The sequence below is a fragment of the Zerene cesonia genome, chromosome 7 (genome assembly GCF_012273895.1).
Source record: "Zerene cesonia ecotype Mississippi chromosome 7, Zerene_cesonia_1.1, whole genome shotgun sequence".
Taxonomy (NCBI): domain Eukaryota; kingdom Metazoa; phylum Arthropoda; class Insecta; order Lepidoptera; family Pieridae; genus Zerene; species Zerene cesonia.
In genome coordinates this window covers 4224782-4246560 of record NC_052108.1, presented here as the reverse complement: position 1 = coordinate 4246560, position 21779 = coordinate 4224782, and the positions used below count along the sequence as shown (strand labels likewise).

Genomic DNA, 21779 nt, shown 5'->3' with positions numbered 1-21779 from the left:
TATATATATATATATATATATATATATATATATATATATATATATATACTCACTTATTGTACATATGGTGAATATTAAAAAATCTTTCATTTTAATGTTATTTCTTATTGGACGTTTTTATCATTTTTTGATGGTCCAAAAACTACTTAACGCACCGTGGCGTTTTTTAACTTCATATAACATCGTTCAAAAGCTTTTCTACAGAATTATAATAGTATCAAGACCCACCTACTTCATAGATTTATTAAACGCGGGCAAGGAAATTGGAACAACAAAAACATTATTTCGGCCTTCATAGTATTGTTTTTGAAGAGACGGACGTTGAAATTTATTTCTACATATATAGTACAGCTATTAGCAGAAGCTTTAATGTCCGTATGAAAAAAGGAAAAACATGATGTAAACGGCCACCAGATTTTTTACTTATGAAACATAAATACTCTTTTGATTTCAACTTTCAAACGGAAGAATTATATTAAAAACGTGAATCACAACTAAACTCGAGTTTTTCCAAAAAACTTTGAACATTCGTCCGCACTTTGCAACAGTTTGCGCAACGAAACAAAAATGCGAAGTGCGAAATACAAATTATCACAAACTTTAGCGCCGACTTCCGAGTAGCAAAAACTTTAATTCTACTCGTGCCGTTTGTATAAAATATGACGTCAATACCAACGAAATAATTTCAAACATTGCATATACAGAAAATTCTTGGTATCGATGTTTTAATTAATACATTTTCATTAAACAATATATTTCACTCTAAAATGATTAAAGTAAGAAGGAGATATGATATAGACAGCGTAGCTGAATTATTTAATCAAGCCGTTGGTCGGATGCCTGTTATGAATAATTGGATCTAAAATAATTATTATTTTGTTTTTAAACATCAAGATTCAGGCCGTCATCCATCACGCAGGGCACTTGGCCTGGCAGACATTACATGTCGATACAACAATAATATTATAAATTTGAAAGTTAGTTTGTTTAGATGCTTGTCCATCAATCACCCTTAAAACTATTGAACGGATTTTGATGAAATTTGGTATACAGACACAAGCTGACTTGGGTGATAGGATACTTTTTATACCGATTAAATGTTCCCTGGGGATGAAACAAGAATCTTGATAACCAGACGAAGCCGGGACGAGCGTCTAGTTTAAAAAAATTGAAATGATCTCAAGTTTCGTGGCTCGTAGTTATTCAAGATATCTGTTCTAGTCAGACCAAAGATGTTAAGCTATAAATTAAACTGTGCACTATGGTGCAAATTCTGGTCCGAGTGAGAGGGCTCACATAGGTAGTGTGTGTTTTTCTAATGAGATGACCATGGCCAAACAAAAAATGGGACAAGTTACTTGAAAAATGAGTGTGTATTATACTACTTAAATAAATACGTGCTAAAATAATCTAAAACATAGGTTTACATATTGGGTATGTATAAATAAAATGTGAATAGTAAATGCGCCACAATTATTTGTATGAATTACTATTTTTAGCAAAAAAATAAATCCTTCAAATTCTCAGAACTCTACCAAGTAAAAATGGGCACACATGTAAGACCAAAGACCTGATTTCAAACAAAAATTATTTTGAGAAATTTTGAAAGAATAGAAAAAAATTGATCACGAGGCGAGATTCGAACCCGCGTCTTTTGCCTAACCGTAGCGAACTGTTGATCTGCGGTAGGGGTCAAAAATGTTTTTGTTCAACAAAATTCTCCAACACAGTTATCCTAAAAATGTGATAAAAAATATGAAACTTTCTACCATTTCTACAAAAATCAATTATTCCTTCAATTTGCAAGATTAGTCAAAGTCACACTACCAAGAGGACCACTACCAGACCCATCGCCAGAACTGCTTTTGATTAGCTTCCACACATAAGAATATTATAATAATATAAATAAATCCAATATTATAAAAGAAAACATTTTTAGTGCACCGTCTAGGTAGTAGTATAATGTCTTTGTTTCAGACACAGACTGAGGCGGAATGAGACACGGAATGAAAGCAGATAGATAGCTATTTTTGGATGATGCCGGAGAGGGAAAGAGTGGGGTAAAACAGATATAATAGAGTTATAGCAGATACCTAAGTGTGGATGTTCGTCTATTTTATTTATTCTTCTCAAGGGCACCAAAAAATAGAGAACAGTTACAACATTACATAATTTATTATGTATACAGGTTTGCCATCAGATATTTAGCACCCATAGTCCATTGGTACTTATGATGTGTGAAGTGTAAATTGGTTACACCATTGTGGGTGATGAGTGGTATGCACGGTATGGATACAGTCTCATCGCACCTAGTGAGGATTTCAGCTACTGCAATATTACGTTGTAAGGCATTGACGGTAAGATGGGTTGCGTTATCAGGTATAACTTTTTTTGCACCTACTCCCATATGTACATTTTTATATATATTCAATGTACATGCAGTTTAATTTTTAGTTTTATAGCATTGAAATGCTTTATAAATGAGAAATTTTGAAAGAATAGAAAAAATTCGATCACGAGGCAGGATTCAAACCTGCGTTTCTTGCCTAACCGTAGCAACGCCTAGCCTCTCGGCCACCCGTGATCCTGCCACAGTAATCGAATTTCCTCTACTCTTTCGGTTTCATGTGCCTAAGGGGCACCCCACGCCATCTATTGAGATGATTAAGAACCATCACAACCAATACGAAACATTATTTCAATGATTACAATATTGTATCGATGGAACGCGGCCTTTGTTAAATTTAATTTTTAGTTTTATAGCATTGAAATGCTTTATAAGTGAGAAATTTTGAAAGAATAGAAATTGAATCCTGCCTCTTGATCGAATTTTTTCTATTCTTTCAAAATTTCTCGTACATACAGTTTTCTACTGTTTTATTATATGGGTACATTTCCATGCGATTCATAGTTTGATTAGAATCTACATTTATTCCTAAGGTTAGCTCATAAGGTTCTAGGTGGTAGGGAGACAACTCGTGATCTTTTTCTATAATATAGCAAACCTGTCATTGTTGCTACCCGTAGACAGAGAAACTCTACCTACGTTTAACAGCTACCTTTGCCATGACTTCTTTCGTGACACGTTTTCTACTCTTATGCGGCTCTCTATTTTAGTTATTTGCACACTTTTGTTATTAGTGTGCTTAATGTGTTACACTTCTGCAATATTTGTCACATATTGTATGTAAGTATGATATTTTATTTTGTCACTTGTCAGTGTAGTGATGTTCACAGAGTACTTTTATGTCATTGTGTGATGTTTAGGAACTGACGTTTATAATGAGCTAAATAAGTTCAATCTTTATCCTAAAAAATCCTATCTAAATAAAATTTAGTATTATATGTTAATTTAGTTTACTTCTTTGATGAAACATACGTTTTTCTATCAAGCAAAGTAAGGAGTTTAATAGCTCTAATGTGATTTTCATATACATGTCCAGACTATTGTAAATCAAGTGGTAAGTGGAATATTTCATCAACTTTATTTAGAATCAAACATTAACACCCAGAATTGTAGCATGTCGTTAACAAATCCTTTATTGCATGCAGCCTTTTATAATAAAAGGATGGATCCAAAGCAAGGTTCGTTTGGTGAAATTGTAGTTCCATTACAAGTAGATATCTATGTATATGAGTATATGCGAAAATATCTAATAGTCGTGTATTAAATGTTTGTTTTGTGATTGGTAGGTGCAAATGAGAATACTTAGCGTTAGGAAAGTCATGTTATGATAGTTGGCATATGTGCATGTCATTTGTCATCTGAAGATATTATTTGTGATCACAATTATTACATTTGATATTTGGATGTAAGTAATGTGGTAAAGAAGTAGGTACCTGTATATATTTATTTAAACTAGTATAAACAAAGACTTAAAATTCTGTGGAATTAACAAGAATATATGCAGATTGTATTTGATAAAAAAGTAATTTTACATAATAAAATGTTATTCTAGATACTTTCAATGAATCAGTTTCTTCAATATTAGAGCGTAAAGTGCGGGGCTGGCTAAGTGGTGTCATCGACGACATGCGTCGTAGCAGCCCAGTTCAGCAGTGGCTGGACTCGCTGCCACTTGATACAGACCAAAACCAAGCTGAGTCCAATGTTCCAATCACATTAAATGGAACTAATGAAAAAGAAACAGATTCAAGAACAGTTTCAGGAGATATTAAGGCTGAAGATTCCATTACTGAAAACACAGTCATTGAAGCTAATAATGATATATTACAAGATGACCAAACATTGGAAGTTCCAGAAACAAAAGAAATATGGAAGAGGAAATCTTTAGAGAGTGGAGTTCTAACTAATATCCAATCAAAGAGTTCTAAAACAAAATTAAAAAGAGATCATTCCATTCAGTCTGAAGGTTGCTCGCCTAGAATTAAAAATCCTTTATTAAGAGATCAATCTCTGCAAGTGGGTATTGAATATTGTTGGATTTATATATTTTTTTAAATATAACAATTTTTCATGTACATAAATAAAAATAAAAAATAACATTAAATTAAACACTTGGAGCAATTCAAAGAGTTTATTTTGATTTTATTTCACCATACTATCTATTTAAAAAACACATTATTATTTCATAAATTCAACACTCCTAAGTACAAGGCTAATGACTGTACCTACCTTCATGTTATTTTATTTTTGCATGATTTCAGTCTGATGCTAGTGGGTCCAGTGGCAGTTCTGTTTTAAATGTACTTGGAGCTAGAAAAGTTGATGCCGAGTCAGTTCTACTAGCTTTAGGATTTGGACCAAGTGAGAAGCAACAAAAGCTTCAGAGAATACCTGACAGATTTTTAGTGCCATCAAAGGTGAGTAATTTTCCAATTCAATCAAAATTATGTTATTTATAATTTGTAAATGTGAAAATCTTATATTTAAAAATCAATTGCTGTTCGTTAGTCTCGCTAAAACTCGAGAATGGCTGGGCCGACTTTGATAATTTTGGTTTTTCTGCATTCATAATATCCAGGGAAGGCTTAAAAAGGTAAAAAATACGGATAAATGTTTCAAAAAAAGGTCAATGGCTTTGTGAAGTTCGCCAGGTCAGCTAGTCTTATAAATATAGAAAAAAGAATAAAATTTGAATTCGACAATTGAAAATAGTACCATAAAATTAAATACATAACATTAAGTGGTGGTCCATTCCGGATTTGCCTGTGGTACTTTTAACGATTCAATAGGCTATATATAATACCATGTTAAAGTACTCAGGGATCACTTACCTATCCAATGTTAAAGATAATTTTTGAAAACCATTCAATAGATCCTGAGATTGTTTGTTTAAACACCTTAAAAAACTCTTGTTGGTATTGAATTATGATTATTTTCAATGGGTTTAACAAGGTTCTCCAACCATTTTTTAGAATTTTATTGTGATGGGTTTTGCAGTTTATATGGTTTGACTTACAGTTGCAAGGAATAAGCACTGAGCAATTTATAAAAAATGAACAGCACTCAATGAAAATGCATGATTGTGGAGTGTTTGGCTACCGAGGATTAACTGGTATGTACTGTTTTAGATTTCAGTTGTTTCATAACAAAATTAATTTAATAATCTTTTGGGCACCTCCTGGGCTCGGAACATTTTTTACATTAATTATTTCTGGTGTTTTGTTTTTATAAATACTAACCTAATGCTTGTATAATTTATCGTAAACATAACCAATTAAAATAACATGTGATTTATAATATATTTATTTTTCCTGACATATCTAAGAAGATTATGTTGTAATGTTGTATATTATGTACTATTATTGTTGGTCAACTTTCGCTAAAGTTAAATTGTTTATTTCAAAATGTCTTTTAAAGTTGATAAATCCAATGCACACAAAAAAATGTATCGTCTATATAAGCATTCCCATGAACAACAGACGTCATGTTACCCTGTTGTTAACCCTGGTTCTCCCTTGTCATACTTAGAAAGTGCGAACATATTCTTGAAACGGCCTAGTATTCCCTATATGTATGAATACGAAAAATATTATCAACTTTATCATATTGATAATCCATCAAAATCAAATTTAATAGCAACAGTGACAATAAACAATATTATTCAGTAATATTTCTATTCAATTGCAACATGTCATTTATATGAAGTTATGTATTCATCATGATAACTATGGGTAATAATTTGTATCGCATTTATAATATTTAACAAGATTCTGATCATAATTATAACTCATAGGGAAGGCTTTTTATTGAATAATATCGTATTCGCTAATAATACTAACAAAATTACTAACAGAGCACTGCACACCAGTATGTCGGTTTATGAAACCAGTAACATCTAACTATCAAATCCCATACCAGGTTCCACAGATTGCTGTACAGTAAGTATTTATTTATTTGCTAATACACATAGAATATAATACTGATTTTTATATTATTTGGAGGTGTAGAATACAAATTGTTCATGTCATATCACAATATTAATCTAATCTTAATACAATTATGTGTATGTCGTAAAATTGTAAATTACGTAAGATTATAATCAATCCCGCGAGATTGTCGAAAATTGTAATCCTATTTAGAGCACTTTTTAAAGTTGATACAGAATAGTTGAACAAACTGTTGATGGCAAAAAGTTAAATTGTGAAATGGGCATTCGATATGATAGTTACTTTTAGTTCGGTTTATTTACAACCTACACAAGATATAAGAGGCCCACGAAGCGGTATTCCGTCGACTTACAACCTGTACCTGACCGGCATATGGTAAATTTAATTATCGGCCCAATACATATTACAATAATAATAATAATATAATATTAATATAATAAGCTGACCGCCTCCTTGGTACAGTGGTTAACGCGTGAGCGTAGAACCGAGGGGTCCTGGGTTCGATTCCCGGTGGGGACGCACAAAAAAAAAAAGTCTCGGTCTGGCAGGACACAGAAGGCTGATCACCTACTTGTCCATAAAAATAAAAAAAAAATCGATCAGTGAAACAGATGTATATCATCTGCCCCATACCCCAGTAGGGGACACGGGACTTCACTCAATATAATAAGCTTGTTAAATGTGAGTAATTGTCAACTTCACTTATTAAATGTGGAGGTATAATCTGAATTAAATAAATAAATAGTTAATTGTCATATATTCGCAGTTTGCCATCTCGCGAGATCACAATATAACGGTACATACAAATCTTATGGTGACACATAAGCTGATATAGTAACCATTAGTATTTAATTGTGTCGCATGCCTTCTGATATAATAATGTCGAATCACTCAGTTTTAAGGAAACAACACTATGAAAATGAGATAAAACATACTAGAAATAGATCATGTGAATCACTTCGTCAATTTATAGATATTGGTATTTGTGTCAATAATTAACTGCTTTATGCTTTTCAAAACTTATACTGATATCGATATTGTAAAAAAAAATATTATCAATACTAAGAATATTCTCGGAAAAAAGAGAGACAATTTGTATATGAATCGGTGTGATATTTGCTATATTATCGATATCAACCATTGATATTTAAATAACCCAAAATTGTCTCATACTAAATTAACGCTGGAAAGTGTCGTTAAACACTCACCAATTTGAACGAAGAGAATTTGAAGTTATAGTTATATATATTTTTTAAGTCAACCTTAAGCAAATTGCTTAAAGTTATTTTTATGAAGCCTAGATGCGAGTTTATTTCTTTCAATTCTTCAAAATTAAAAAATTTATTTGCCAAATTTAAAATAACTATTTTTATTCACTGTATAGTTTTGTCCCCACATTATTGCTCTTTATAAATGACATTCATGCATATCGCCCTATTTAAATATACTGCTGATTCTTTACAACTAAATTAATTGCAGGGAATCCTCATGTTCCACCATCGACAATTGTAGCTAAAATCATAGATTGTTTGTTACAAGACGAAGAGTGTCGTCAAGAAGCCTTAATAAAAGCGCGACATTCAATAGCAGACATGCGAAGCGCGCCGGCCATTCACGCACATATAGCTGCCAGACTTCGGAGCACCTGATTTATATTTGACAAATCTTTTAACTTACCCGATTTATTTTTATCAAATCTTTAAACTTTTAAGATACTATTCGTTAACTTTTTGAATGATATAGCATTTACAAAATAATAGCACAGATCCCTTAAAATAAAGTGATAGTAAAATTTGAGTTCACATGAATATAGTGTAACTTGTTTTTGGCTCAATATGAAATATATATTTGTCGTAGTTCAAAACCATGCAAATTACAAATACTTTGAGGAAGTTATACCTACACTCCTTAAATGTTAGGGAATAAAATATTTTTTTAGAATTATTATACATTAAAATGATATTTTTTACTGAGCGGAAAAAGTTTTATCTAATTAACAATTTTTAACAATTAACATAGTAGACTATGGTTCCAAATTATATGATAATTTTAATGACTAGGCTGTGTATACATTAGTAATACAAGGCTATGTTTATAGAAAGCAATGACATATACCTAGATAATAATATAAAATAAAAATAGGTATGAACAAAAACGAGATGAAGCTATATTCTAGCCACTAAATCCTGGCTCAAATCAACGATAGTTGTATGTGTATATAGCCTAAAACTTAAAAATGAAAACCCATTCATGCCAAACATAGAGGCCATTGAGAGCATAATGACTTAATTTTTAATCTACTTACTCAATTAGTATAATCATCGTGGCTCAATAACTGAGTTCTTAATCAGAGAAATACTTAAAATTATTTGTCCATAATGCAGCAAAAAATGTATAATTATTAAGACATAATAATTTAGTTTAATGAATCTTTTAAATTCTGACGTAATAGTTGTTATGTTTTAAGATAACCTTTTATCGTTTTATATAAAAAAGATTTATTGTTAATTATACTTATAAATAATATCAATAATCAATAATTTTAATAAGTAGATAGTTATTTTGTTAAGTCTGAATTCGAAATTCTCGTTGTACTTATTTCCCGATACTTAATTGGTATACTTACTTTTTATAACTGTCTCAATTTTTTGTCATTGTATGTTTGAAAAATGTGATACATCAAATCAATTGTGCGGTAATAAATACATGTTTAATTTGCAACAATGTGTTGAAATATTCAATGTGTGGGTACTCGTACTTAAGAAAATAATTAATCTATGTCCGAAATTGTTAGGTGTTCAAATTGCAATATAATATACCATACAATGTAATGATAGCACAATTTCTTTGAAACTTTTAATGACCAAACGTTATGTACAATATAGCTCTGAAATGTTTAGGTTGTTTCTTTCTATATTATATTAAGCATATCATAAAAAGTCTAAATATCAAAAGATTTTAGTATAGTAAGTTGTTCAACTAAAAAAATTAGATAATGTAGAAGCCATTGTGATAGTAGATTATTTGTCCTATTCAATGATAATCTCTTTTTTGCGTTGCCATTTCGTTCTTTCTTATAAGTGAGAAAAAGTGTTAATTATTAAAATTTATTTTAACGTAAGCATTATATTATTTAATAGAGAGAATATAAATATTTTTATTGATTTCTATATAAATAAGTATATTCTGTACATGCTGCAGGTAAATTTACAAAGCAATGATATATATTATAATTAAACGGTAGATAAATAAAATAAATAAAACATAACTTTATTTGTCAATTAGTCTTATGTGTCAATAGACATCAAGACCTGGTTTAAATGAAATTGTTATCTCACGGGAACACTAGTGTTATAATGTAAAGCAATAATATATTGACAATTTCACTGGATGTTGGACTACGAGATGATCTAACGTCCATTTCTTTTATTTGATTGGTCCGTTAACAATCCTGGAATAATGAATGAAAAATAATTGACCAATCAGAACGCTGGTCGTCGCTCGCTGCCAATTTCGTTTAAAACATGCGGCCTTGTTTGGGTTATGTATTGTAAGAAATTAAGTTGATTGACAATTTGCCGTTTAATTATAATATAACTAGTGAAATTGTAATACCACGGCTTTGACCACCTTACTAGCCATATATATACAGAATCAAGTGGCATTTGTTTTAATTATACTTTGCTCATTATAAGTTACTTAATTATTGATAACTTAATTTTATAAATTACGATAAATTTTGTTAGATGTGCAATACTTTTAATGCAAATTTCTTTGTTGTTATGAAGTGAATAAATTTCTTTGTAGTTATTGGATGTTTTTATTTCAATTGATGTTGAATTGTTTATAGCATCGAAGTATGAATTTTACTAAAAACTAGTTAACAAATAATTCTTTCGCAAAGAAACAATAATATTTTCATTATTTTGATATGGAACTTATAGAAGGTAATAAAGATTATATTAATTTAAATTATAAACCTAATCTTATGTAACTAGTAAAATGTAAGCTTATTGAACCAACCGCCAAACTGTTCTGTACGTATGCAATATTTCCTGAATTCATCAAATAAAAACATCAACAACGAAAATGGTAGGGCCAGAAACCACCTGGAAATGAAGTTATTATATATGTAGATAATAAATATTTGAATAGGCACTTGCTATATTTCTACTTTTAATCGCAAATACAGGGTCATACCATTTGAGTCGTAGGGGATAAGCTCGAAAGAAGGTATTGACTCCCGGGACGTAGCATACAATACACGCAAGAATTATTTCAAACACTAATCCGAAGTTAAGCGCTTTATTCTTCATACCTGTGGAAAAATATATTGTCTCACGCTAGTACTAACGATATAGCGTGCTGTTATTGCTTTATATTCTCACCGGCGTAAAAAAGCGAATTGTATCTAGTTTTACAAATTATTCCATTCGTCATTTGTGTAATAACAATCGCTACAAAATACGCCGCTTGGCATGCGCGTTCTAATTCTTTCCGCTCTGGATACGTCCACTCCTGTCCGAGTGAATCTTGCACGTCACTGACGGCCTCATTATCCCATTTTTGCCTTATTCCTGTTTTTATGGCACAGATGAATAAAACATTGCCTTAATTCTACCAAACATTTTCTACTGTCGTTTTCTTATCACTGAAGCGTGTTCATAATAGAGAGCTCATAATATATGCAATAATTAGGTAGGGTATGTTTAGATACAGATATTTCATAGAGCTACTTATAAATCTATTCAAAGACATAATAAATAATTCAGTATTCATAGGAGTAGATATAATTATCTACTACTTAACTGAAATAGTTCCCGTTATGAATAAGGGATAAAATATCTACGGTTAACAAAATATTTACATGTAATTTCTTTAAAATTAGATACCGAATAGCTGGTTAGGATAAAATCCATGTTCTGCCATCACAATAAAGTACGAAAACATGCCAGCAGCGAACTCAATAAGGCCCAGATGTCCATACGCTAAACGTATCATAGAACATGATACTAAAGGGTCTGAATGTCGAGGAGGCCGCGCCATCACATCTTGCTCGGCTCGTTCATGGGCCAACGAAACGGCGGGCCACATGTCAGTACCCAGGTCGACACACAGTATCGTCATCACACCTTAAAATTAGTTTTCTTTTTATCTACTTTTATGAGACTTATCGACGATCGAGCTGATGGTTCGCCTGATGGTAAGCGATCACCACCGCCCATGAACATTGGCAGGGGTAGTGCCTCTGCGAATGCGCTAACTGCTTTTAAGGGATAAGGGATAAGTAAAGTATTTATAACTGGAAAGGAAGAATTGACTGGGATGGGTGAGAAAAAGGAAACGGGCCATACGGGTCAATTAACTTAATGCATAGGTACAGATAACACAACAAAATTAATTTTATGTTCGAGATATTATTAAAGCAATTTGTATATAAAATTATTATAATAAAGAATAAAATATAATTAATAGAAAATCACACACACGTGATAATAATTAAATACTTACCTAGTGGTAATGGTATTGAAAACAAAATGAACATCAAAACTGGTATTATTTCCGGTACGTTGGATATGAGAATGTAGCAAACTGATTTCTTTAAATTATCGAAAATCTTACGTCCTTCCTCGATGCCTGTTACGATTGTGGCAAAGTTATCATCCATTAAAATAATATCAGCAGTTTGTTTTGATACCTGCAACTTACCTATATTTATAAAAGTACTCTGTGCAGAAGATTCGCATCACACCCTCCTAAATTTAGATAATAAACCACATAAAGAATGATATGAGTGATTTAGAAAAAATGGATTCAGAAATTAGCTACGACTGGATTCGAGATCGTTTTACACATAAAGTCTTTTGACACCGTTAATTCTAAAACAAAATACTATCATATGAGAAAGCCTAACTTTATTGAACAGAAAATGAGTATTAAAATTTAAAATTCAGTTCTTTATTATGCTAACCCCTCCAGGCAAAAATGATCTGTGAAAAATATTGGGCTATTTATTAAAGTCAAGTATAAATAATTGTGCTTCCTCCTAGGTTATTTACGTACTTGTTATTAACCTACGTAGATACCTTAGGATTTTTCATTCGTTATTTAAATGTTCTTTGTTATATAATTACCACTATTACGTAGGTGCTCTTTGTTGAAATGGGTATAGCTCAACAAATACGCTGATGATAATTTTTGGGTGTCAGTGAATGAAGTTTGTAGGTACATACAAGGTAATAACCTGTGATCCAGTAATGCCCATGGATATGCCAATATCGGCCCGTCTGAGTGCGGGAGCATCATTTACACCATCACCTGTGACAGCTACTACACTGCCTTGCCTCTGACACGCTTCTACGATTTGAAGCTTTTGGGTGGGCGACGTGCGCGCAAATACTGATGAATACAGTGGTTTATACTACTTCACCAGGCTGGATATTTTTTTAAATATAGTGACATTGGAGGCATAACCCCAGAAACATTGTTTTTCAAATCTCATGTTAACAAGGATCGATTTTTTTTTAATTACTTTGTAACTATATTTCTTACTCAACAAACCTATTTCATAATGTTTTTCCAGAGTCAGAAACAGAAGATCCGGGGTCATATTTCGTAATTCAGAGCCAGTGATCACGTGGCATTTAGGTGACGTGGCTATACCGACTTCCAGCGCCACCGCACGGGCAGTGGCTGGATGGTCACCGGTAACCATTATCACACGGACCCCAGCTTCACGAACTCTTTCGATCGCTGATTTTACCTAATTAATTAAAATAATCCTTAACTAGGAGTAGGCTTTAGGAAACATAAGGATGGGATTATAAAATATTTAGATAAAGAACTTCTTCGTTCGCTCCATTATTTATACAAATAATTATTCTTTTCAACCACTTTTTTGTGATGTACATCGGCGTCTACGTGTATATTGGAACATGCCGTGGGCGCGATCTTAATATATCCTATATACCTATGCTAGTCGAAGTGTATAAGCTATAGAGATACTCATTTGCATAATTTTAAACTCATACTAACAACCCACCATTAAACAAGATATAAAATGACGGATGCTGAAAGAACTTTACACCATAGAAGGAGAAATTAAAGTTAGTGTTATATTCAAGGAGTAATTTTTAGCTGTGTAGCTAATAAGCGGTCACATAGGTATTCTTTATATTTTATGGATTGTAGATAATCACCTCTTCTCTCGGCGGATCGATGAGCCCCATTAAACCAAGAAAGCGAAGATTTTCAACCGGGAAATTAACATCTTCAGCATCGAATTCATATTCTGTTGGATATTCTCTAGGATCTAAATGTAGATCGGCAAATGCAAGAATTCTTTCACCTGGCATATAAGACGATTATTTAGTACCTACTATTCAATGTTCATTAGGTAGGTACATAGGTAGATTAGTTATAATGCTTTTAACGTCCACCTACATTATTGCATACTTACCCGTATTTGCCATTTCTTCAATAGCATTATCAATGACCTCCTTTATTTCTTTAGTAGTTTTAATTGTTTTATTGTCAGAAGCGATAGTAGAGCTTCGAGCTAATATCACTTCAGGTGCTCCTTTCATTACAAGAATATATGTTGATGTTGATTTGTTTAGATGAATACTGATCTGTAAGTTGTCTTGCTTCATAAATCGTAATTATAGTGATTGATTAAAAAATGCATACAAGTGGTATAAAATATAAAATCTTTTTCTACACGTAGGTTGGTACCTACCTAAACGTTTACCTGCCTACTGTATTTTTTTTTTTAATTGTTCTTACTCTAGAAAATTTCGGAGATCCATATCTTACTTGATATTTGTTAACTGAATTAAAAGGTATTTCAGTAAGTTTTGGGTATTCATGTCTAATTGAAACTGGGTCATCGCACTGAGTCAAGAAATTCAATATTGCTTTTTCTGAAGCATCGCCTTGAAGATACCCATTTCCAGTAATGGTAGCGTTACTACACAGCGCACCACATACTTTTAAACTGTGAAAAGCTGAAAAACAATATAATTTTTTTGTATATTTAGTATACCTTATGTACTATATTGTATGAGTATATAGTATTTATGCAAAATATATGTATTTTATTTCTCAACTTACGTAAGAAATAAATTATTAATAGAATAATATTTTTTTTATATTCTTATATATCTTTACTTTCTTTTATTTTTACTTTTTACATTTCCTTTCCTCCTTGGTTGCCTGACAGAGATTGCTGTCTAGCAATAAAGCCGCCTTTTGTACGAAATATCACTAAGCGATTACTTTGTAGAAGGTTTATTTTCTGTTTTGTAGATAAAGTATTAAATAAGGTGGAAATAAACTTAACCGTCCAATGAGCTTATAAAAAATCTTTCACATTTGGAAAAAGACCACATCTGACCACTTGCGCCCCATTTACTTCGTAAAACTATCTAAGTATGTCTCATAGCTCATAAGCGTTGTATTTATGTAATGTATTATACATTTTAAAATGTATTGTGCCATGGATAGCTTTAAGACATGATTTTAAAAGAGCAACTGCAGACTCTTTTCTGTAGAAATTGCTTTCCGAACCGATGGTAAATGTTAAAATGTTATGACGATTCAAGTGTTTCTATGAGTATAATTGAATAAATAACTATATATATATATATATATATATATATATATATATATATATATATATATATATATATATATATATATATATATATATATATATATAATTTACATCATTTCATCTAAGTCAAAGGTTAAGGTTAGGTTATATTTTTTATTCTTAGGAAAAAGATAGAAATACCTATATGCACCCATTTCTATTCAAATCATAATATACTAATATGTAACAAACTAAATATTTACAAGAATTACACCCTAAAGCTTTTGAAACGTACGTCTATTTAATTAACGTCCGTAATATTTTTCTTCATTGTTTGGATTCCGTACCTCAAAAGGAAAAAAGCTAACTCTTATACACTTGGTTGTCCGCCTGCCTGTCAGTCTTTATCTCTATCATGACCCTTTTTATGTTAAGATGAAATTATTTTTATCGTAAAAAACGATAAATTCATAATTCATTTTAAATTAACCAAGTTTAAGCCTGATATAGTAGACTTATTTATAACTAAGTGTTACTTTGTAAATATTTCAATTAACTTGAAGACAGCAAACGATTTACTGTTTCATTCATTAAAATTCAGATTTATTTCTCGGATTCACTTTTAGTAATTTATTTTTAATATCTGGACAGATTTATGTAAGACCTGCGGTTTTCATACTTCAATTTATCTCATAAAGATTTTAAATTATAATAAATAACAAAAGCGAAATTATTATTTGAATAAATCTAGCTTCATAATTATTTTAAGTATTAATTAAGTACCTACGATCTTCAGGAAATTCATTACAATTCATTTTCATTTACACATACTTAGATGGATATTACACATACAAAAGAGATTTGTGTGTGTAATATCTATCATTTGAAGAAAGTAAAAGTAACACGATGGGATTTTCCCACTTAAAGAAAACATAAAATGGAAATGTAAAGAATTGCAGATTTTAATTTTGATTAACTTTAGAACGACAAAAAAAATGTATATAGAGATAAACAGCAGTCGCAAATACCTAAGAAACTTACCCAATTACTTTTCAATAACACAAACAATAAAACAAAATACGAACCTGGTTGTATTTTCAATTGTTCTGTAAAAAAGTCAATAGCAGGACATTAGTATGTAGATTAGAACTTTTAATTGCTTCAACTATTATAACGTTAAAAACTTATTGTTTATTTTTTGTATTTACAAATTGTTTTCTACCCATTTCTACATCCGAAAGTGTGTATGTCTTATTTCCAATCCAAATATGGCGGACACGCATTTTGTTTTCCGTAAGTGTACCAGTTTTATCTGAACATATTGTGGTACAAGCACCTAAAGCTTCCATGGCTTCCAAATTTTTCACCAGACAATTTTTTGTGACCATATGTTTTGCTGTTAATGTCAATGACGCTGTTACCGTTGGTTGCAAGCCTTTAAAACATACAACATTTTACTCGGAAAATTTTACTATTTATAATGATAGAGCAATATAGAAATAATAATCCAATAGTATAAGGGATCTATCTATCTCTAGCAACATACCTTCTGGAATATTGGCTACGACAATGCCTATTACAAATATGGTTGTTTGCATAAATGGGTATCCAAGAGCAAGCGACGCAATGGCAATAAAGAGACCTAAGCTTAAAGCCCACACAGACATATATCTCATTAGGAGACGAATTTCCCGCGATAAAGGAGATGGGGCTGGTTGTAGTCTCGCTGCAAGACCCGCAACACGACCTAGTGCAGTCAAATCTCCACAACATATCACGACACCTAAAAACCTGGATTAGTTATATAAATGTTGATTTAAAATATAAGGCGTCTAATTTTTTCTAGACTGTATTTTTACCATTTGCCCATCCTTCCACACATAACGCAGAGAAGAAGGCAACATTTTGAGATTCAAGTATATTAGTAGTACCTTCAGTATTGCTACGTGAGACAGCTAAACATTCTCCCGTCAATGATGAATTATCTACCTGTCAATAATGAATTTTTTTATGTTTTACTGTCGAGTTAACAGACATTCATTCGACTGGAAAATGTTAAATGAATTTGACGAACATGGTGTACCTTAAAAAATTGTAAAGTTTTGATAGATACATACTTTAAAACCTTTACTATCGATAATTCGAATATCTGCCGGGATAACATCACCAGCTTTGACATGAATGATATCTCCTCTCACTAAATCTCGAACCGGAGTGTCCACATTCATGACTCCATCCCGAATACAACTCGAATTCATTGGTATCATGTTATTGAAGGTTTTCATTATCTAATGAAAAATCGTTATCAACATTGTAATTTTATAAGTCAAAACAAAAAAAAAATTACATTGTCTACAAATTTAAACATGCCTTAGAACTTTTATAGTTTTGTAGAAAGCTAAACAATCCACAAATAACATCGACAGCAATAAGCACACATCCCAAATACAAATTGTCTGTGCTTGGGTGTGGTTTAGTAAAGACTTCGATAAGGTATGCAGTCAAACATAAAATAGCTCCCAACCAAATTAAAATGGAAAAACCTGCGCAACGAAAAAATAGAGTTAGAGGATCAGAGTATATCATGGCGTATAATGTCTTTTAATTATTACCTGTACATAATGATTTGAATAACATTCGAGACCATCCAAATTGTGAAGCTGGAGTCAAGGTGTTAGGACCGTAATACTCTAACAATTCTTTAGCTCTTTCGTTTGTCAAACCTACTTCAGGGTTAGTACCGAGTGAAGAATACAACTCTTCTAAAATTTTAAATGAAACCATTGAATGTTTAAAAGTGAGAGATCATGTAAATGCTTTTATTAGCAATGAAAAGGGGTGAAAGTTAGTTAAGTTATTATACTTACTTAACGGTATAAGATGCGCATCTGTTTGGATTTCCTTTTTCAATATATTTAAACGAGTACTACTGAGATCCCTAGATCTAAGACCTTTGGGATTGTTAGGACGAAATAAGTCGGATATAGAAGAAAAACTCGAAGTTCGCGAATTCATTTCTTTGTTATAAGGTAATTTTATTTATACTAAGGACTCAGGCGGATTTTTTTTCGATGTGTCGTCTAGATGGCTCAGAAAATTTATTCTTAATTGTGAAATAAGCTAAAACAAGATATCAAATGCGAAATATTTTTTTTTTACTTTATAATAATATCTACACGTAACTTATTGTTACAAAAAATCCTGATAGTCTATACATATAATAAAACAGGAAACAGTCTGTTTGTTCGTACTCGCAAATCTCCGGAACTAATGGACTTTCAATGAATGTCAATGAAAATGAATTTCTTTAGGAAACTGGAACTCCTAAATCAAAACCACAACGGACCACCTAAACGATAAGCGACATAAAAATCGTGCCATGACAAAAATCGTCACACGTGATGAGCATGAGAGTACAATATATAAGATCTGGTACATCACTTAGGGAAGTCAAAGAGCAAAGATACACTATAAAGTGTACAGCAATGACGTCTTGGTAAACATTGCTCAGTCATTTTTTATTGACTTCTAGAATCGAAGATCTGGAACTCCCGATGTTGTTTTCTAATAGCCCAGCTATACTATAACATGCATAGAAATGATTTTTTAGCCCATGCTGTTCAGTCTGAAGAGCATTTTCTGATAACTTATTAAAAATCGAAGATTTGGAAATCTCGATGTGGAACTTCAAGAGCCCAACTTCATCATCCAAAAAGTTGATATTTGCCTCCAAGAAAATTTTGAAACCAAATAGGTTAAGTCTGATTTAACTAACTATTCGCCGTGGTTTTTCAAAGTTTGTAGATGAGTATTATGTTTACATAATTAGGGTAGAGTACATTGTGTTATATTTTATTGCATGTTAGCATTACAATGGGAAAAATATTAAATGTGTATGTTCATAGTATGGAATTATTAGTAACATAAGTTAGTTGTAGCATGCATTTAGTTTTGTAAATTTTATCACCAATTAAAACAATAAAGTAAAAATATATTGTTTATTTAAACATGCATATTATAGGTAAAGTTATAGTCAGTTTATATACTATAATAAAAAATAAATAAATGAAATAAACAGTAAAATAGATTATGTAATACACTGTGTTACCTTGTACATAATATTTTTGCACTTGAATGTACTGGTGCTGGCAACCATGTTCCAACTTTGGCAATTACCATAAACAATCTCAATTATGATATAAATATTATCAAAATTAAGGTATACAGTAATTTATAAATTAATAATCTGATACCTCTTACAATTTGCTTTTACCATACAACCTTTTACCTATATTTCTTATTTCTCGAATTTCAACTTTATTAATCTCTATAAGTTTCTTTATGTTTGGTTCACGCATTAACCTTTTTGTAGTTATCAAGGAATGTTGAGACAGTTTCAATAATTCTTTTATATTCTTCAATGATTTGCTTTGAAGTTCCTGTTTTTTATATAGGTTACTTATAAGTCCACATTGTAAAGCCTCCTTTGCATTCATTTTGAAATTTAACATCAGCATTTGTCTTGCCTGTAAATATTAACAAATAACAACAAACTTATGTATACTAAAAATAAGGCTTCTTCAATTGAATTCCTCCATAGTATTAAATTGTTTAAAAGTGCTTAATTCATAAACTATATTAAAGATGTATTAGTTCAGAGAGCCTACTATAGCATTAATGAATATATGGAAGATGACAATCCATGGAATGTTGTTGCTTAAGAACCGCAGGAGAGGTATTTGGCATCTTTGTTATGTACATGTTACATATTATGTAGAATTAAAATGTAAAATTGATATTATTTTTAAAGAACAACTACAGAGTTTCTTGCCGGCTCTTCTCTGTAGAAACTGCCTTTCAAACCAGTGGTAAATGTTATAACTGTGTAATATGTTGATCGAAAGTGCTTCTATAGGTAGTCTAATTGAATAAATAAATGTTTGAGTTTGAGTTCTGAGTTTGAATAAAGTTTCTTTGTTACTGAATAATAAGTTGTTTAAATTATTGAATAAGTAGGTTTATTCTGAAATTAATATTTTTTAACAATATTTAGTATTTTCAATCATAAATGTAACTTACCATTCTCTCTCCCATTAATGAAGGAAATGTAATGGATGAGCAAGCTTCAGATACTAACTCCAACTTGCTAAATGGTGTATAAAAGAAAGCCTAAAATAAATATTATTATTATTAAGTAACCTGCACATTATAATTTACATATAACAAAAAAAAAAGAATCCCCATAAATGTTCAAATATTATACAGTGGACTTGCAGTAACCAAACAAATGTTTTGGAAGTCAGAGTCATATTATCAAATTCGTTAGATTATAGAGTACTGCCTTTCAATCCTCCTAATGTCTGGAATTTTCTATATAAGATTGCCCTGTTATTTGAAAACTTACAGATACAATGACAAGTTAGTTAGTTCTACTCAGAAGTACAAATCAAATGTCTTGATGTATATTAAAAAAGTTAATAAAATATCACAATATTATCACAAACTCCATTCAGAGATGAAGTAAAATGAAACCAACTGAATGGTGTTGACACATATGTGGTTGTAAATTGATAAATTATGCAGTTGTGAAAAATTAAATATGAAAATAATTATAGACTAGTCAGCTTACAGGGGGATCAGATAAGCTAGGAGCCGGTATACCATGGGCCAACTGTATATACTATATTACTTAGATGTGCTTTGTTTGCTGCTGGAACTGGAAGTGCCTGATTTTTTAATTCATGCCTGAATGGTAAAAATCTAAAAATTCTGATGATACGACTGAACCATAATTTTTTTTTTCATTCGACTTTAGAGATAAATTAATCTTTACACTTACATTTTCTGACGCATAAACAAAATCACATAGCGGTAATGTTGTAACTGCTATTCCCACTGCAGGACCATTAACAATAGCAATCAGTAGCTTAGGAAATAATATTAAGGACTCAACAAATTGTTCAATTGCTTTCAACAGTGCATCTGTATTCTCTGGGTCATTATTTAAATCATTACCACTGCAGTAGAAATCTCCAGTTCCAGTTAAAGCAACAATTGAAATGTTTTCATCTGTTGCTGCTCTATTAATTAATTTAGTTATCTCAACATACATATCATAATCAATAGCATTTTTCTTTTTAGGTTTATTTAATCGTATTATTCTAACATTTGAATTATCATGCACTTGTATTGTATTCATTTTAATTCAGAGTCAAAGCAAAATTATAAACGATAATACATTTTAGTTTTTACATCAGATAAACATTATTTAAACCACAGATCCGTATCATTATACTACTCTTTGCCACAGATTAAGAAATAGCACAGAGTGCTTCTAGTTACTACCACAGATAACAATAACGTACCATAACCTACCATACTAGATTACTACGTAACATTAAACCGCAGCATTTAAACATTGTGTTCGTGTCATATAGAGCAAATAATACTTAGCCCATTATAGCTGATATATATAGACTTAGCCTGTGATGTAAGTCGAACGAACCATAATAAATCAAACTCTATTTTTGAAGATCCCCAATTTATACCCGTCAGGGAACACAGACTCAGGAAGCACGTTCCAGTCGCTTGCGATTCGAATAAAGAATATAAAACTTTTATAATCTAAAGAAAAATAAAAATGTATTAAAGTCTTTATTTAAGTAAAAATAGAAAAGCTTTTTTTCTAACAAAATTTTCATTAAAGTTCGTACTTTCGTTTGCTGCTTGTGAAAGTTTCAAACTTGTTTTTTTATTAATAGGGAATATGCATGTATTTTTTTTATTTTGTTATCTAATAGTTCACAATGTTTTATACATTAGAAAAAAATTT

General features: G+C 31.1%; 3 protein-coding genes across 7 annotated transcripts; 1 reads left to right on the top strand and 2 right to left on the bottom strand.

Moving 5' to 3' along the window:
- The first annotated feature begins 3010 nt into the window (after positions 1 to 3010).
- Positions 3011 to 10164, top strand: LOC119840850. 5 transcript variants are annotated; one of them, XM_038367624.1, is made up of 7 exons: positions 3231 to 3461; positions 3553 to 3585; positions 3960 to 4423; positions 4669 to 4824; positions 5426 to 5519; positions 6261 to 6345; positions 7834 to 10164. In XM_038367624.1, exons 2-7 carry the CDS (start codon positions 3570 to 3572, stop codon positions 7868 to 7870), a joined length of 852 nt encoding a protein of 283 aa, XP_038223552.1. In that variant the 5' UTR covers positions 3231 to 3461; positions 3553 to 3569; the 3' UTR covers positions 7871 to 10164. The 5 variants fall into 5 exon arrangements, with proteins under 5 accessions (XP_038223555.1, XP_038223552.1, XP_038223551.1 ...); XM_038367623.1 differs by lacking the exon at positions 6261 to 6345 and having other exon boundaries at positions 3233 to 3461; XM_038367626.1 differs by lacking the exons at positions 3553 to 3585; positions 6261 to 6345 and adding an exon at positions 3694 to 3812 and having other exon boundaries at positions 3234 to 3461.
- Positions 10165 to 10297: 133 nt separating this feature from the next.
- Positions 10298 to 18081, bottom strand: LOC119828210 (sodium/potassium-transporting ATPase subunit alpha-like). Its single transcript, XM_038350312.1, has 17 exons — positions 17815 to 18081; positions 17560 to 17709; positions 17318 to 17490; positions 17065 to 17235; positions 16807 to 16936; positions 16494 to 16730; positions 16141 to 16382; positions 14170 to 14406; positions 13814 to 13985; positions 13554 to 13702; positions 12916 to 13117; positions 12599 to 12753; positions 11866 to 12052; positions 11247 to 11486; positions 10743 to 10931; positions 10555 to 10672; positions 10298 to 10463 (listed from the first exon to the last, which is right to left on the bottom strand). Exons 1-17 carry the CDS (start codon positions 17960 to 17962, stop codon positions 10349 to 10351), a joined length of 3015 nt encoding a protein of 1004 aa, XP_038206240.1. The 5' UTR covers positions 17963 to 18081; the 3' UTR covers positions 10298 to 10348.
- Positions 18082 to 18931: 850 nt separating this feature from the next.
- LOC119840800 (enoyl-CoA delta isomerase 2) lies at positions 18932 to 21244 on the bottom strand. The gene is made up of 3 exons (XM_038367553.1): positions 20787 to 21244; positions 20027 to 20116; positions 18932 to 19473 (listed from the first exon to the last, which is right to left on the bottom strand). Exons 1-3 carry the CDS (start codon positions 21144 to 21146, stop codon positions 19204 to 19206), a joined length of 720 nt encoding a protein of 239 aa, XP_038223481.1. The 5' UTR covers positions 21147 to 21244; the 3' UTR covers positions 18932 to 19203.
- Positions 21245 to 21779: the final 535 nt, after the last annotated feature.

What these genes read in the sequence shown, in the direction of transcription:
- LOC119840850 (XM_038367623.1), top strand. An exon ending in TAAGAGATCAATCTCTGCAA is followed by an intron (nt 4,424 to 4,668) that starts GTGGGTATTGAA and finishes GCATGATTTCAG; the next exon opens with TCTGATGCTAGTGGGTCCAG. An exon ending in TGGCTACCGAGGATTAACTG is followed by an intron (nt 5,520 to 7,833) that starts GTATGTACTGTT and finishes AATTAATTGCAG; the next exon opens with GGAATCCTCATGTTCCACCA.
- LOC119828210 (XM_038350312.1), bottom strand. Translation starts at nt 17,962, where the DNA reads ATGAATTCGCGAACTTCGAGTTTTTCTTCTATATCCGACTTATTTCGT. An exon ending in TGCGCATCTTATACCGTTAA is followed by an intron (nt 17,710 to 17,814) that starts GTAAGTATAATA and finishes TTAAAATTTTAG; the next exon opens with AAGAGTTGTATTCTTCACTC. An exon ending in TGTGGAAGGATGGGCAAATG is followed by an intron (nt 16,731 to 16,806) that starts GTAAAAATACAG and finishes CCAGGTTTTTAG; the next exon opens with GTGTCGTGATATGTTGTGGA.
- LOC119840800 (XM_038367553.1), bottom strand. Translation starts at nt 21,146, where the DNA reads ATGAATACAATACAAGTGCATGATAATTCAAATGTTAGAATAATACGA. An exon ending in TTGTTTATGCGTCAGAAAAT is followed by an intron (nt 20,117 to 20,786) that starts GTAAGTGTAAAG and finishes TATTTATTTTAG; the next exon opens with GCTTTCTTTTATACACCATT. An exon ending in CATTAATGGGAGAGAGAATG is followed by an intron (nt 19,474 to 20,026) that starts GTAAGTTACATT and finishes TAATATTTACAG; the next exon opens with GCAAGACAAATGCTGATGTT.